General features: G+C 42.4%; 1 protein-coding gene across 5 annotated transcripts in view; it reads right to left on the bottom strand.

The window, feature by feature from the left end:
* LOC112267361 (spectrin beta chain, non-erythrocytic 4-like) overlaps positions 1–12,702 on the bottom strand; it is a 65,987-nt gene extending 53,285 nt beyond the window's left edge. For all 5 annotated transcript variants that reach the window (XR_006078800.1, XM_042297147.1, XM_042297146.1 and 2 more), the window contains exons 1-4: positions 12,352–12,702; positions 1,959–2,132; positions 1,212–1,363; positions 584–757 (exon numbers count right to left, since the gene is read on the bottom strand). Coding sequence is in view for 4 of the 5 variants with exons in the window: in XM_042297147.1 (XP_042153081.1) it covers positions 584–757; positions 1,212–1,363; positions 1,959–2,109 (477 nt within the window). In the remaining variant the exon portion in view is untranslated. The remainder of the gene's footprint in view (positions 1–583; positions 758–1,211; positions 1,364–1,958; positions 2,133–12,351) is intronic.
* Between the last annotated feature and the right edge of the window lie 1,309 nt (positions 12,703–14,011).

Here is a 14,011-nt window from a genome sequence, read left to right on the forward strand (position 1 = left end):
GGTTAGAGGGAAGGTGTTGTGGGAGACTAAGCTACTGCCTATGCGCCGGAAGTTTCTCCCAGTCATTCTGTATTGGCTAAAGAAGGCTAAGTTTGATGTGTTGATCCACCAGACTCTTCCTGACTATTTGGGCGGAAGTGTCTGGAGACGAAATTAGATGTATTAGAACTGCAGCAGATTGGCTCTGATGTCATGCACCAGTCGGATACAGGAGTTTGTAGAAACAACGATGCACACCCACGTAAGCTTCATCATCCACATGCTGACTGAGTTCAAAAGTACCCCACGGGGGACAAAAACGGAATAGAGCTACACACTAGAACATACCATCCCCAACATGAGACACACAGAGGCCTGCAGGAACTGGAAGCCAAAAATACCTCAGAAGAGGTTAAGCTAGCAGCAGGTCTTAAGCACAATCCCAACAGGGGACAGGAACGTCCCAACAGGGGACAGGAACGTCCCAACAGGAGTTGGCTGCGTGACAAAATGTTTTTAAAAATGTCAATCCAAAATACAACCACAACAGAAGCCACAGAGACAAACAACACCATGCACCAGGACGGGTGGGCTAGGTCACTACCTGGAAGCGAAGGATGACGGTCCAGATGAGGCCAAGGGTGAGACGGTGGTTGCCGTCGACGATGTCGTGAGAGCCGACGTTCTCCAGGTGGACCCTCTGCTCCTTGAGGAACTGCAGGGCCTTGTCCACGTTCTCCAGGCAGTGGATACGCATGCGACCCCGCGTGGGCCTCGGCTAGGGGAGGGAGGGATGGGGGAGGGAGGGAATGAGGGAGGGAGAGAAGGGTGAGAGGACAGCAAGGTAAGGAGATAGAGGGAACAAGAGTGGAATGGTGAGAGGGTAATGGTTGATTGGTCAAAGCAATCTGCAGGGGAAATATAGACTTTGATCTCAATGCCTTTATATTAAGACAATGTTATTCTCATTAAAAACACAATGGCAAAGAAAGCGTGCAAATGCTGCACACCCATCCAATTGTCAAACCCCATTATGCGGACTACTACTCTCATTCGATTACACATGACATATAGCTGCAGTGTTGACAACATTCATGAAACATTTAGACATGAATGAATAATATTTGGTACAAAAATAACTACAATGCAGAGAATAGTTTGCGCTTGTTCTCCTAGCATCTGCTGACTGAAAGGTAGACTGTGGTTGGGAACCAGAGAATGGGTTGACCAACCAGCATCTCCCCAGACAGGACCTCCAGCAGCCTGGTGAGCATGTAGCCGTCCCGGAGGTCGTTATAGAGGTCAGCGATTCGACAGGACACTCTTGCCAGGTGGGAGTTCACCCACTTAGTGAAGGTCTTCTTCTGGACAGCATCTCTCTCTTCTGCAGGAGAGATGAGATAAACACAGATGTAGGATCTTAATTTGAGCCAGTTTGCTACAGCAGGAAAATAATCCTGCAGCAACAGGAAATGTGAATTATTATGTGGAATTGAATGGACATTTTTGTAGGGTCTGACATTTTAAAGTTGAAATTACAAACTTTTTAAACCTGGAATACACTACAAGCTTTGCAGGAAAATGCTCAGCAACACAGTGAGTGATCAAATTAAGATCCTACATTTGTAGTTCATCAGGATAGAGCTCTGATCAGTGATGTAGTGACTAAACCTCACATCTGAGTTATTCCCCAGTCACTACTGGTCCACTCAGAGTCCGAGTCCAAGTCTGAGTCACCGCTGGCCCGGTCCGAGTCCTGGACTCAAGTACTAAAGCACTGGCTCTGATATATCAACCATACCCCCTTGTCAGTAGCCCCTGTATGATAGATCATGAATCAAGTCCTTCTATAAACTTTGAACCTCCATCAGGTATACAGGGAGGTCTATAAAGCTTGTGTCTTTTGTGAGTGATGGAGCTGTGACTGAGGCAGGTGAAGGTGCTCTTGTTCCTCTAGTCCAGTATCTCTATCCACCCACCTGCCAAGGCCTTGATGCGGGAACACTCAAACAGCTTGGAGCTGGTGACCTCAGTTTCCCAGTGTCCCGAGCTGCCGGCCAGACGGGTGTTGTTGTTGTTGAGCTGGCGTTGGGCCTCCGCGTTGTCCAGGTCTGTGGAGGCATTGGCCATTGCGCCTGTTTCCCTGAGCGACCCTACAGACACACGGTGGGAGAGTTAGGTAGAGTACAGTACATTTAGGATGTGGATCACATGCCCCCTTTATCACCCCCGTAGAAACAAATTATACTGTACATATAAATACATAATCTCGAACACCATGCAGGAAATCTGAATCACATCAACTGTGTTTAAGGGCAAAGCGCATGCATGTTTTGATAGAGCTCCAGTCCACACCATATATTTAGTAATCCAGGGGTGGGGCTATGAACAGTCATAGATATCTACGATTTCCGAAGCACAAATCGCGCATTGAATCAAACCCATTTGCTAATGTTAATGATAATTCCTCCTTCACTTCTCGTCCGTTTACTTATCAAAAACCTTTGTGATTCTTATGAATAATGGATCATTCATGACTCATTTGCATAACATACATAGAGGGAGTTTGGCACAGTCTTCTTCTCTGATCGTGTCTCGTAAAAAATAACTTTATTGAAACAACTGGCTCCTATTGTGTCTCTTTCACGTCAGGTGAGATGAGATCAGAGCAGTGCCATCAGTAAACAGTACGACACATTAACGAGAGAGCTGCTGCGCTTATCCTCCAATCCCTCTGGCTCTTTGTCGTGTTACAGTCACGTAAGTGTGAATATGGACGTGTAAAAGTGTCAGTGTGCGGGGGAATCTGTGAGGGGGAAAAATTGACTTTCTTTGCAATGGGAGACTGAGCGAGGTTGAACTCTTTTCTGTTACAACACCAGCTGTGGTCCTCGAGGCACCTCACAAAGCACAAAGATTTCAAAAGCAGTCAAGACGTGAAAGGCAAGAGTAAACACTGAATTACATGCTCAGCACTCTTAAAAGGTTGAAATATTCTAGTCTGGTTGGAAATCAAATTTTCAGAGGATTATGGAATTAAGGTCATCATTCAATATGAAGCTGGGAGGAGTCTGTGTTACTGAAACTGTAAGGCTTGGGATCACGGCAGAGTGTGAATTATACAGTAACATTCGGGGGTCTCTATTTATTTCACAGGACTTCCTATTTTATGGGCCTAATATGACCTATAGCCGGGCACATTTTGGACTTCTAACCCCTTTTAAACATTGTGTGTTTGAAAGGTCTGTGTGATTAACGCGCTGAGCTAGAGTGGTCTTTTATATTTTAAAAAATGTCTGTAGATTCCGAATAGTTTGAGCTATCTATGAAAAGCTATCTATGAAAAGTTGAGACTCTCACGAACATGGACATGTAACATGTTGTGCTCTACGCCGCTCACAAGCGACACAAAAAGTCATTCGAAGGGTTCTTCTACATAGAAGATCATTGGAAATCCCAGGACATTTTTGTTTATTTTATTTTACCTTTATTTAACCAGGCAAGTCAGTTAAGAACAAATTCTTATTTTCAATGACGGCCTAGGAACAGTGGGTTAACTGCCTGTTCAGGGTCAGAACGACAGATTTGTACCTTGTCAGCTCGGGGGTTTGAACTCGCAACCTTCCGGTTACTAGTCCAACGCTCTAACCACTAGGCTACCCTGCCGACATGGCGTCTATAGTACTGTAATGAGCTCACAGTCGCTGTCACAAACTCCACACATTTGTCACTGACTAGCTGGATATGTATTTCCCAGCATTCAGCATTCATATAAATTCATTTGATCAGGTTTTTGCTTTGGCAGACTTTTTTTAAATGACATATAAGTAAAAGTCATGAATGCAACTGTTTATTTCAAATTGTTTTGTGTTCTATTTGTAGCCCTGGTTATCCTGAAAATAATATGGTAAAACAACTCATTGTGAGGCTGAACATAAGGGCACGACATGCAGATAAATAAAACCGATCAATGAAAAGCCAATGTTTCCTGGGATCTCAGGACTGATAGGGTTTACGGTAAATATGGTAAACATGTATTAGCTTTTAAGGGGGCGTGAACACAACCAGTAATGCTTTCATCCGATTGTCAAACAAATCTCTCCAGAAAGTAAGCTCCCTGCGCATGTTGGTCCACTGCAAAATAATTCCAGCATCCAAACAGCGTCCTGTGTACTCACCATATAATGAATGGAACGAGACATCTGTTACAAAACATTTGCCGATTGTCATTATTAGGCCTACACTCGTCTAGCCTGAATTAAAGACCCCGTGCTGTCTTTTAATTGTATTTTTCAATCCTCAATCATTTATTTCCCTGAGCCTCCTTCAGCCACTGAAATGCTCAGTCTGACTGTGTGGGCATGCAAATTTGAATATATTGACATACTGTCCTGAGCTGGAATTGGACCCTGAAAGCGACAAACTTCCACAGGTGTGTTAGGCTACTTTGTTTTGTCATGAAAACATAAAGGCATACATCACACATGTTCATATGCCATATCATTGTTGTACTGTTTTCAATAGGTCACCAGAAGATGCAGCACCAGAACATCCTTTTTGCGTGGTGGGCTCTGGTACAGTAATTCACAACACCTAACACCTCAATTCCCTACACCAGAGAAGAATTCCCAGGCAACAAGCCAGGTGCTCCAGTAGCGCTCTGTCTGTGACCTTCTCACTTCCTACTTCCTGTCAGAGAGAAGCAGAGGTCCTTTGAGGAGCTATAGAAACCATTGCAGAAATGTCACAAACTGCCCTTTATTTAATATGGAAATGCATAATTATTTTAGGGATCTCTTGCTAAATATTCCAAGTGAACATATGTGTCTTCCTGAAAATCCCCCTCAAGCTTAAGTACACAATCAAATGAACACATCTTGACAATCATCAAAGTGAAGCAGCTGATAGTTGATAATGTTGCAAGTTCGTTAGCGAGAGCTCAAGACACACAGAGAGAGAGGGAACAACCTTTTATTTATTTTCATATTTACCACTGTAGCAGGACAAAACTGCATTTCAAAAAATGCTTTCCCAACTGTAATTCGCACACTGGCTGTGGGTCATGATCCATTGGAGTGTAATTATTATCTCTCTCTATATATATATATATATATATATATATATATATATATATATATATATATATTTTATCTCTATCTATATATATATATATATATATATATATATATATATACAGCAAGTGTTGTTGTACACAGCCATTCACAACCATCTAATACATCAAGAAATAAAAGTTATAGGGCGACACACAATTAGTCTCGCGTCGTCCGGGTTAGGGAGGGTTTGGCAGGTAGGGTCTGGCCTTTATGGAAGAGTGGCAAGAAGAAAGCCATTTCTTAAAGATATCCATAAAAAGTGTTGTTTAAAGTTTGCCACAAGCCACCTGGAGGAGACACCAAACATGTGGAAGAAGGTGCTCTGGTCAGATGAAACCAAAATGGAACTTTTTGGCAACAATGCAAAACGTTATGTTTGGCGTAAAAGCAACACAGCTCATCACCCTGAACACACCATCCCCACTGTCAAACATGGTGGTGGCAGCATCATGGTTTGGGCCTGCTTTTCTTCAGCCGGGACAGGGAAGATGGTTAAAATTGATGGGAAGATGGATGGAGCCAAATACAGGACCATTCTGGAAGAAAACCTGATGGAGTCTGCAAAAGACCTGAGACTGGGACGGAGATTTGTCTTCCAACAAGACAATGATCCAAAACATAAAGCAAAATCTACAATGGAATGGTTCAAAAATAAACATATCCAGGTGTTAGAATGGCCAAGTCAAAGTCCAGACCTGAATCCAATCGAGAATCTGTGGAAAGAACTGAAAACTGCTGTTCACAAATGCTCTCCATCCAACCTCACTGAGCTCGAGCTGTTTTGCAAGGAGGAATGGGAAAAGATTTCAGTCTCTCGATGTGCAAAACTGATAGAGACATACCCCAAGCGACTTACAGCTGTAATCGCAGCAAAAGGTGGCGCTACAAAGTATTAACTTAAGGGGGCTGAATAATTTTGCACGCCCAATTTATCAGTTTTTGATTTGTTAAAAAAGTTTGAAATATCCAATAAATGTCGTTCCACTTCATGATTGTGTCCCACTTGTTGTTGATTCTTCACAAAAAATACAGTTTTATATCTTTATGTTTGAAGCCTGAAATGTGGCAAAAGGTCGCAAAGTTCAAGGGGGCCGAATACTTTCGCAAGGCACTGTATATGTCACCAGAGGGACTTCCACTATCAGCTTCTATAGAATTATGAGCCCAACATACAGACATTCTGAAAAATATGAACGCAGCACACCAATCAGGAGAGTATTCTCAATTCCAGAAATGAGGTCATCAATAAATAAAAATTATAATATTTCAGGAAACAATTGGAAATGTACAGTAAATACATATCATACTGAGATCATACTGTGGTAGGCAGGTAGCCTAGTGGTTAAGAGCATTGGACTAGTAACCAAAATGTTGCAAGATCGAATCCCTGAGCTGACAAGGTCAAAATCTGTCATTCTGCCCCGGAACAAGGCAGTTAACCCACTGTTCCTAGGCTGTAATTGAAAATAAGAATTTGTTCTTAACTGACTTGCCTAGTTAAATAAAGGTCAAATTAAAAAAAATACTGAGATCATACTTACACATTGTTCGACATGATCTTAATCTGTTTCAGATTGGATCAATGCAATACTCAGTGAAATTCATATTTAGAGAAAGCTACTGTAACAATCACACCACAGGTGTGTGTGTGTGTGTGTGTGTGTGTGTGTGTGTGTGTGTGTGTGTGTGTGTGTGTGTGTGTGTGTGTGTGTGTGTGTGTGTGTGTGTGTGTGTGTGTGTGTGTGTGTGTGTGTGTGTGTGTGTGTGTGTGTGTGTGTGTGTGTGTCTACAGCATCTCCAGAGACTGCATTCAGAGGCGTCATCAGTTACATCTCCATGACAGCTCAAGAAGCTGGTGTGTCCTAAAATCACATACTACCAGATACTACTAGCCCCTTGAGCGAAATGAGTGGTACTGTACGTCACATACTTACTGAACAACATCACCTTTATACAGAAAGACCCCACATGTCACAAAAATTAACACACTACCCACTTCCTTTTCAAGGGACCGCACGCACATTATAATTCCATGGTCATGTACTGTATAGTGAAGGATGTCACACTGATACAGCCACAATGGACAACATACAGCCACAATGGTCGCCAATGCATTAATGCTCCATCCAAACTGTCACACTGTCATATATGTCAAACGTATTGGCCTGTGCTGTCGATAGACCTAGGTCGCTCCGGCAGGCCTTTCCTAGACCGACCACCTGGGGTCCCTCTAATAAGACAGTCTTTTAGCTTAAGGATCCCACTAACTGACGTGATGTGGTTCTTCCTGGTAAACAAACACACCTGTCAGTGTCTCAGCGTACCAGAGGCCCCTCTCACATATTCAAGACGCTCCGCATGGAAACAAAAAACACTGTTGCTCTCCAGCAATAACCCAGCTCACATATGCTTCTGCTGCTAGCGGGACAATTCACTAACGAATCTCATCTATCCGGGGTGCATGACTGTTTCTACCATCAACAACAGCAGCCTACATAGCCTACATCTAGCTGGGTAACAGCTAGCGTGGTGATCAGGCTAGCCCACAACAGAGAATCCAATGGCGATCAGACTAAAATGAAGCAATAACAGATTCTGGCAAACAAGGGACGACACAGGGTTCCATACATGTCCATGACACCTCCACAAGAGACACAACAAGGCAACATGCCTAAGCCCTTTGATCCCTCTGGTGCTGGGAAAAGGTCAGAGACAGTCGACTGCACCTTTGACAACACAATCACCATGCTACAACCACTGAACCTTAGTAAACACGGAGTCCTTACGGTTTCTTGCTACAACTTGTGCATGGTACAGGGCAGGAGAAGCCATGCTGTGGCCACAATTCAGACCTCGGAAGTCTGAACATACATTCAGGATTCTCTTAGTGGGTTAGTCTGGCCCTGATCATTTTCTGTGTCGCTTGTGTTCTGCTGCTTCTTTTCTTTACAGACCGCCTCATCCCTTTGTAGCGCAAATCAATTGTAGATACTGCAATATTCTATAGTGACATAGGCACAATTCAGATCGGCCATCTTTGTTTTCGCCAGTTTGTTTCTGGCTCTTGTTCAGCATTCTCCTCCAAAGCACTCAACATTATTATTGCTCTTTGGCTACACCATGTCACCCGGCTATAACTATCAATCTCCAGGCAGCCGGCATGGCGTAAGGCTGTATCCCCCCCACCCATCCCCTTTTCCCACTGCCCCAAACATGCTTCTAGAAAGGAGGGCTCTGGTACAGTAATTCACAACACCCAACACCTCAATCTCCTCACCAGAGAATTCCCAGGCAACAAGCCAGGTGCTCCAGTAGTGCTCTGTCTGTGACCTTCTCACTTCCTGTCAGAGAGAAGCAGAGGTCCTTTGAGGAGCTATGAAAACCATTGCAGAAATGTCACTAACTGCCCTTTATTTAAGATGTATGTAAATGCAGAATTATTTTAGGGATCTCTTTCTGCTGCATTAAATCTGATTGGGTTTATTCTATCCCGAGTAGCCCCTCCTTGCAAAAATATGTCATTGGTCTTGATTACATTTGTGTCCTCTTTGCAAACATTGATACTGTAAAAGATACAGAACATTTTAAAACCTAAATGTATCATAGTAGTGTTGCTAAATATTGTGAACATATTTCTCTTCCTGAAAATCCCCCTCCAGTACAAGATCAAATGAACACATCTTGACAATCATCAAAGTGAAGCAGGTCGGTTTTGTTGTCAATAATTTCAGCTCCAGGAATAGATACGCGAGTGACACCCTGACCCCAAGCTCTCTTCACTGTGTGAGGAGTAAGTGAGCTAAAGAAACTAAGCCACTATGGAAAGGAGAGGATAGAGGAGGAGAAGAGAGGGAGAAGTTCCTGTGAGTGTAACCGATGTGAAATGGCTAGCTAGTTAGCGGTTGTGCGTGGCTTTTGTGGAGCGATGGGTAATGATGCTTCGTGAGTGACTGTTGTTGATGTGTGCAGAGGGTCCCTGGTTCGAGCCCGGCGAGGGGACGGACTAAAGTTATACTGTTACATTGGTGCAGTGACCCGGATCACTGGTTGCTGCGGAATGTGAAACGGATGTGAAATGGCTAGCTAGTTAGCGGTGGTGCGCGCTAATCGTGTTTCAATCGGTGACGTCACTCGCTTTGAGACCTTGAAGTAGTGGTTCCCCTTGCTCTGCAAGGGCCGCGGCTTTTGTGGAGCGATGGGTAACGATGCTTCGTGGGTGACTATTGTTGATGTGTGCAGAGGAGCCCGGCGAGGGGACGGACTAAAGTTATACTGTTACATGAGGATAGACAGATGCCACGCCACATTACACACCACAGAATTGAGGACCTTTAATTCTGTCCCCCTCAGGCTGGGGATTGGTCTTACTGGTTCCCCCTGCTTTTTCATTCTGCTTGTCATCAATCTTTTACACAGCTTTGTGTATCAGAGGAAAATTTTTTTACTTTACCTTTACTTTCCACACGATATTGCGGTCAATTGTCGTACAATGGAGAACACTGGGAGTATTGGCTATATGGCTAGGTCATTTTCTGAAGGCACACTTCTGTAGTATCAGTAGAGAGCCAGGCCTTTTATTGTGTTTAAATGTAAAGACAATAGGTTATCTACTGTGTTCAAGGGACAGAAGACCCAGAACACACAAAAAACAAAACACCAGTTCCGTAAGCCCTTTATCTGAAACAACTTCCCTTTAGCCTATCAGATGTTATACTGCATCACATTTCCAGAAGTAGGCCAATTGGCTATATCAATGGCATGTATCACTGTCTCACCACAGGGAAATGTAGCCTTCCAGTAGTGTCCGTTTGGATGGCTAGCATTGGCCTACTAGAACAGTAGAACAGCCAATAGCCAGGGAAAATGCAGAGCGCCAAATTCAAATAAAATACTATAAAAATCTAACTTTTATTAAATCACACATGTAAGATACCAAATTAAAGCTACACTCGTTGTGAATCCAGCCAACATGTCAGATTTCAAAAAAGCTTTTCGGCGAAAGCATAAGATTCTATTATTTGATGATAGCACAACAGTAAACAATGAGAGAGTGCATATTTCAACTCTGCAGACGCAGAAATAAAATATAAATCATGCCTTACCTTTGACGAGCTTCTTTTGTTGGCACTCCAATGTCCCATAAACATCACAAATGGTCCTTTTGTTCGATTAATTCCATCCATATATATCCAAAATGTCCATTTATTTGGCACGTTTGATCCATAAAAACACTGGTTACAACTTGACCAACGTCACTACAAAATATCTCAAAAGTTACCTGTAAACTTTGCCAAAACATTTCAAACTACTTTTGTAATACAACTATAGGTATTTTTAAACGTAATTAATCGATCAAATTGAAGACTGGATGATCTGTGTTCAATACAGGAAGACAACACACTCACGCATGCTTTCTGGTCTTGCGCAACTATCAAACAGTACACATGACCTGACACTTGTTCAAGATGGCCGTACTTCTTCATTACACAAAGGAATAACCTCAACCAATTTCTAAAGACTGGTGACATCCAGTGGGAGCGGTAGGAACTGCAAACAAGTCTCTTAGAAATCTGGTTTCCCAATGAAATCTCATTGAATAGACAGTGACCTCAAAAACTAAATCTGAATGGTTTGTCCTCGGGGTTTTGCCTGCTACATAAGTTCTGTTATACTCACAGACATGATTCAAACAGTTTTAGAAACTTCAGAGTGTTTTCTATCCAAATCCACTGATAATATGCATATCTTATATTCTGGGGATGAGTAGCAGGAAGTTGAATTTGGGCACGCTATTTATCCAAAAGTGAAAATGCTGCCCCCTATCCCGAAGAAGTTTTAATTAACTTATTATTATTATTTTCAAAGTCAACATTGGCCTATAAGACTGGATGTAAAAATATGCTAATGTTAAACCATAAATTCTCATTTGCATTCAGAATAAATTAGTTATTGACATCCCTTTTGCCTTTGCACACAAATTTTGCTGAAGTGTCTGAATTGGACATTTTTGCGTCCGGGGACAGATCCGTACAATGGACAGCCGGTAGTAGCGTGACGTCACAGTACGCCACTGACTGTGTTGCAACTGATCGCTCTAGTCAAGTCACAATTTAAACAGCTGTGTGTGACCAACTGTGACAACACTGACATCCGTAGAACAGGCTACGCCCAGCCCTACGGTGGACAAAAAATATATATAGTTCAGTGAACAGAATTTAGGAATGATCCACACAAACACTCTACACATTAGATAAATATTTCCAATTTCAAAGCTGCATGATTAGGCTATCAATAATAGTGCCTGGTGGTGACTATCCATGGTGATGTTGAGGTGGGCTACTACAGTGTCGACGCAACTGTCTGTGCATGCCTATGTGTAAGAAGGCAGGGCAAAAGAGAATATCAATGACAGATATTTTGTTATGGAATATGCGTGGAAAGGTACAAATGTTGTCGGGCTGCTTAACTCCCTATTGTGTAATCGCTTTTAACCTTAAAATGATATACATACGACGTGCATCCCTACCACCGCCGTCTCGTTGGTCCATTCCGAACGTAGGCTATGATCACCGTCCCCTGCACCATCCCATATCAAGTGCATGGTGCGATTCCTTTGGATTAACACTTTTTTAAGCAAGAAAGTGGCTACATTAAGATGACATCGTCTATGCTATAATTGTCATGTGGCTAATCTGCTGCTGGATCAAATAGCTTTTACATTTTAACTACTTTTCATGTAGTTGCGGTCCAATAACGTAGTGTAGGCTCCGTATGGCTATAGACTACTATATGTACAAGCATGTTATTTGGTGCTCCCTTAGGCTACTGCTTTCAAGAATATGGCTTCATTGTGAGATGCAATTAATGTTCTAAAGGTGTCATGCAAATGTAATACATGTATGTGCGTTTAATGATCAGGAACATGCGCGGACCAATTCTAAATAATTAAACATTGTATAAAGGCCTATCCTAACCGGTCCATATTTGCTATTCAAAGCCTATGCACAAATAGTAGCCTAACTAGTATGTATGGCAAACTGCGATCTAAACAAAAGCACATGCCTAATATCCAGCCAAATAAAATGAAACAGCATAAAATACGGCCCTATAGAATCACTGCGGTAGCCTTAGCCAATGCAGGCCGGTGTTGCTGCATCTCCCACGAAAACAGGCACCTCGAGTTGTTCATGCTCAATTATATTGGAAATGTTATTTATATATATATATAGACATGCAGCATACGCTACAACGACCTTACCTTAACCCCAATTCCAGGTATGAGTTTGTTTTTCACCGAAATAGACGTGAAATCAGTCGATGAGGTACCTGTATCAATGAACCAGTGAGCAAATTATGAACAGAGCCTCGCGACGCCGTGTTTCTTCGCTGGCATAGTAGTCAAGTAGCCTATACAAATATATATACAGCGGACTGTGGGATCAGTATAAAGATCTGGCTAATAAAGCCATTTAATGCGGTAATACATGTAAATTCCCTGCTGTGGCTAGTGGGACCACGAGACTGCCATGAAAGGTGTCTTGCAACCAGGCAAAGATGCTTGATCAAATAATCCAAGCCGGTGGGCTCCGATATCCTGTCCACTTGATAGCCTACGCGCTCGCGCTCGCACTCCCTCTCCCTCCACCCGTGATACTGCTAGAGAGAATTCGGCATTAGTGCGGCGAAGGAACTCACCTCCGTATAGCGAAAGAGAGAAAGAAGTATTATCTACTTCACTTGCTTTGCCAATGTTAACACGTTTCCCATGCCAATAAAGTCCTTGAATTGAAATTGAAATTGAAATGAGAGAGAGAAAGAGACAGAGAGAGGACTTTACCCGTTATAAATGGTGCCAAGGGATTACAGATAGAAATAGAGATGACCTAGGATTATTTTCCTTAGAAATAGAGATGCATTATAATTATTTTCCTATCTCTATGAAATTGTTTGAATGTGTTAGATGCCCCCTTCCATTCCCCGTGGACATATTTCCTTTGGGAACATATAGTTTGCGACTATTGGAAGGTAATTTATGTCATACCGGGATTTTTTTGTTATGTAATTGTTTTATTGTTATTTTTATTATTAGTTTATTTTTATTTAACTAGGCAAGTCAGTTAAGAACAAATTATTGTTTATTTACAATTTTGGGCAATTATGCGCCACCCAATCACAGCCGGATGTGTAGGCATAGTAGGCATATTATTAAAAGTGCATTCACATAAACTCATTGTATTTCTGGTCTGTAAACAGATAATTAACAGTTAACTACATAGCTGCAGGTTAGTAGGAGGGCTAAGGGTGCTACAGCACCCCATGAAAATCTGAATTAAAAAACAATATACATTTTTTTTAAACACACCCACCTATGGATACATCTATGGATAACTAAATAAATGATTTGTACCTGAAGTGACATAAAAATGAATCTACTTCAACCTTCAGTAATTGTTCTCTCCTCATCTATAAATTACATGAATGTCCCATAATGAAGAGCCTTTCATACAGGGACCATTTTATGGGAATGCATCTATCAAGGAAAAGTGGGCCTATGTTATGTAACAGAGGTGGTTCTCTGAACCGTCTCTTCCCCCGGCAACTGTATCGCCATGAGTCTGACGAGAGAAGACTATGTGAACCACATTCACAACCTTGCCAGAGACCTGAAGATGTGTGATAGTGAAAAAGACAAAAGAGTGTGCTGCTAACAGTTTAGCTTTCTCCACTGTCCCTGCACCCATATCAGACGTGAACCAGTGATCCTCTGCTTCACAACACACATGAGCCAAACAAAAGGTACCAATTGGATAGCTTCACCGGCGACATCTCAAGCTAGATGTGGAGTGAGTTTAACGGGCACGTTCTTAACTCCGTTACAATAGCACCTCCCCACACTAATTCCTGCAGGATTTAGGTCA

The sequence above is a fragment of the Oncorhynchus tshawytscha genome, linkage group LG14 (genome assembly GCF_018296145.1).
Source record: "Oncorhynchus tshawytscha isolate Ot180627B linkage group LG14, Otsh_v2.0, whole genome shotgun sequence".
Classification (NCBI taxonomy): Eukaryota; Metazoa; Chordata; class Actinopteri; order Salmoniformes; family Salmonidae; genus Oncorhynchus; species Oncorhynchus tshawytscha.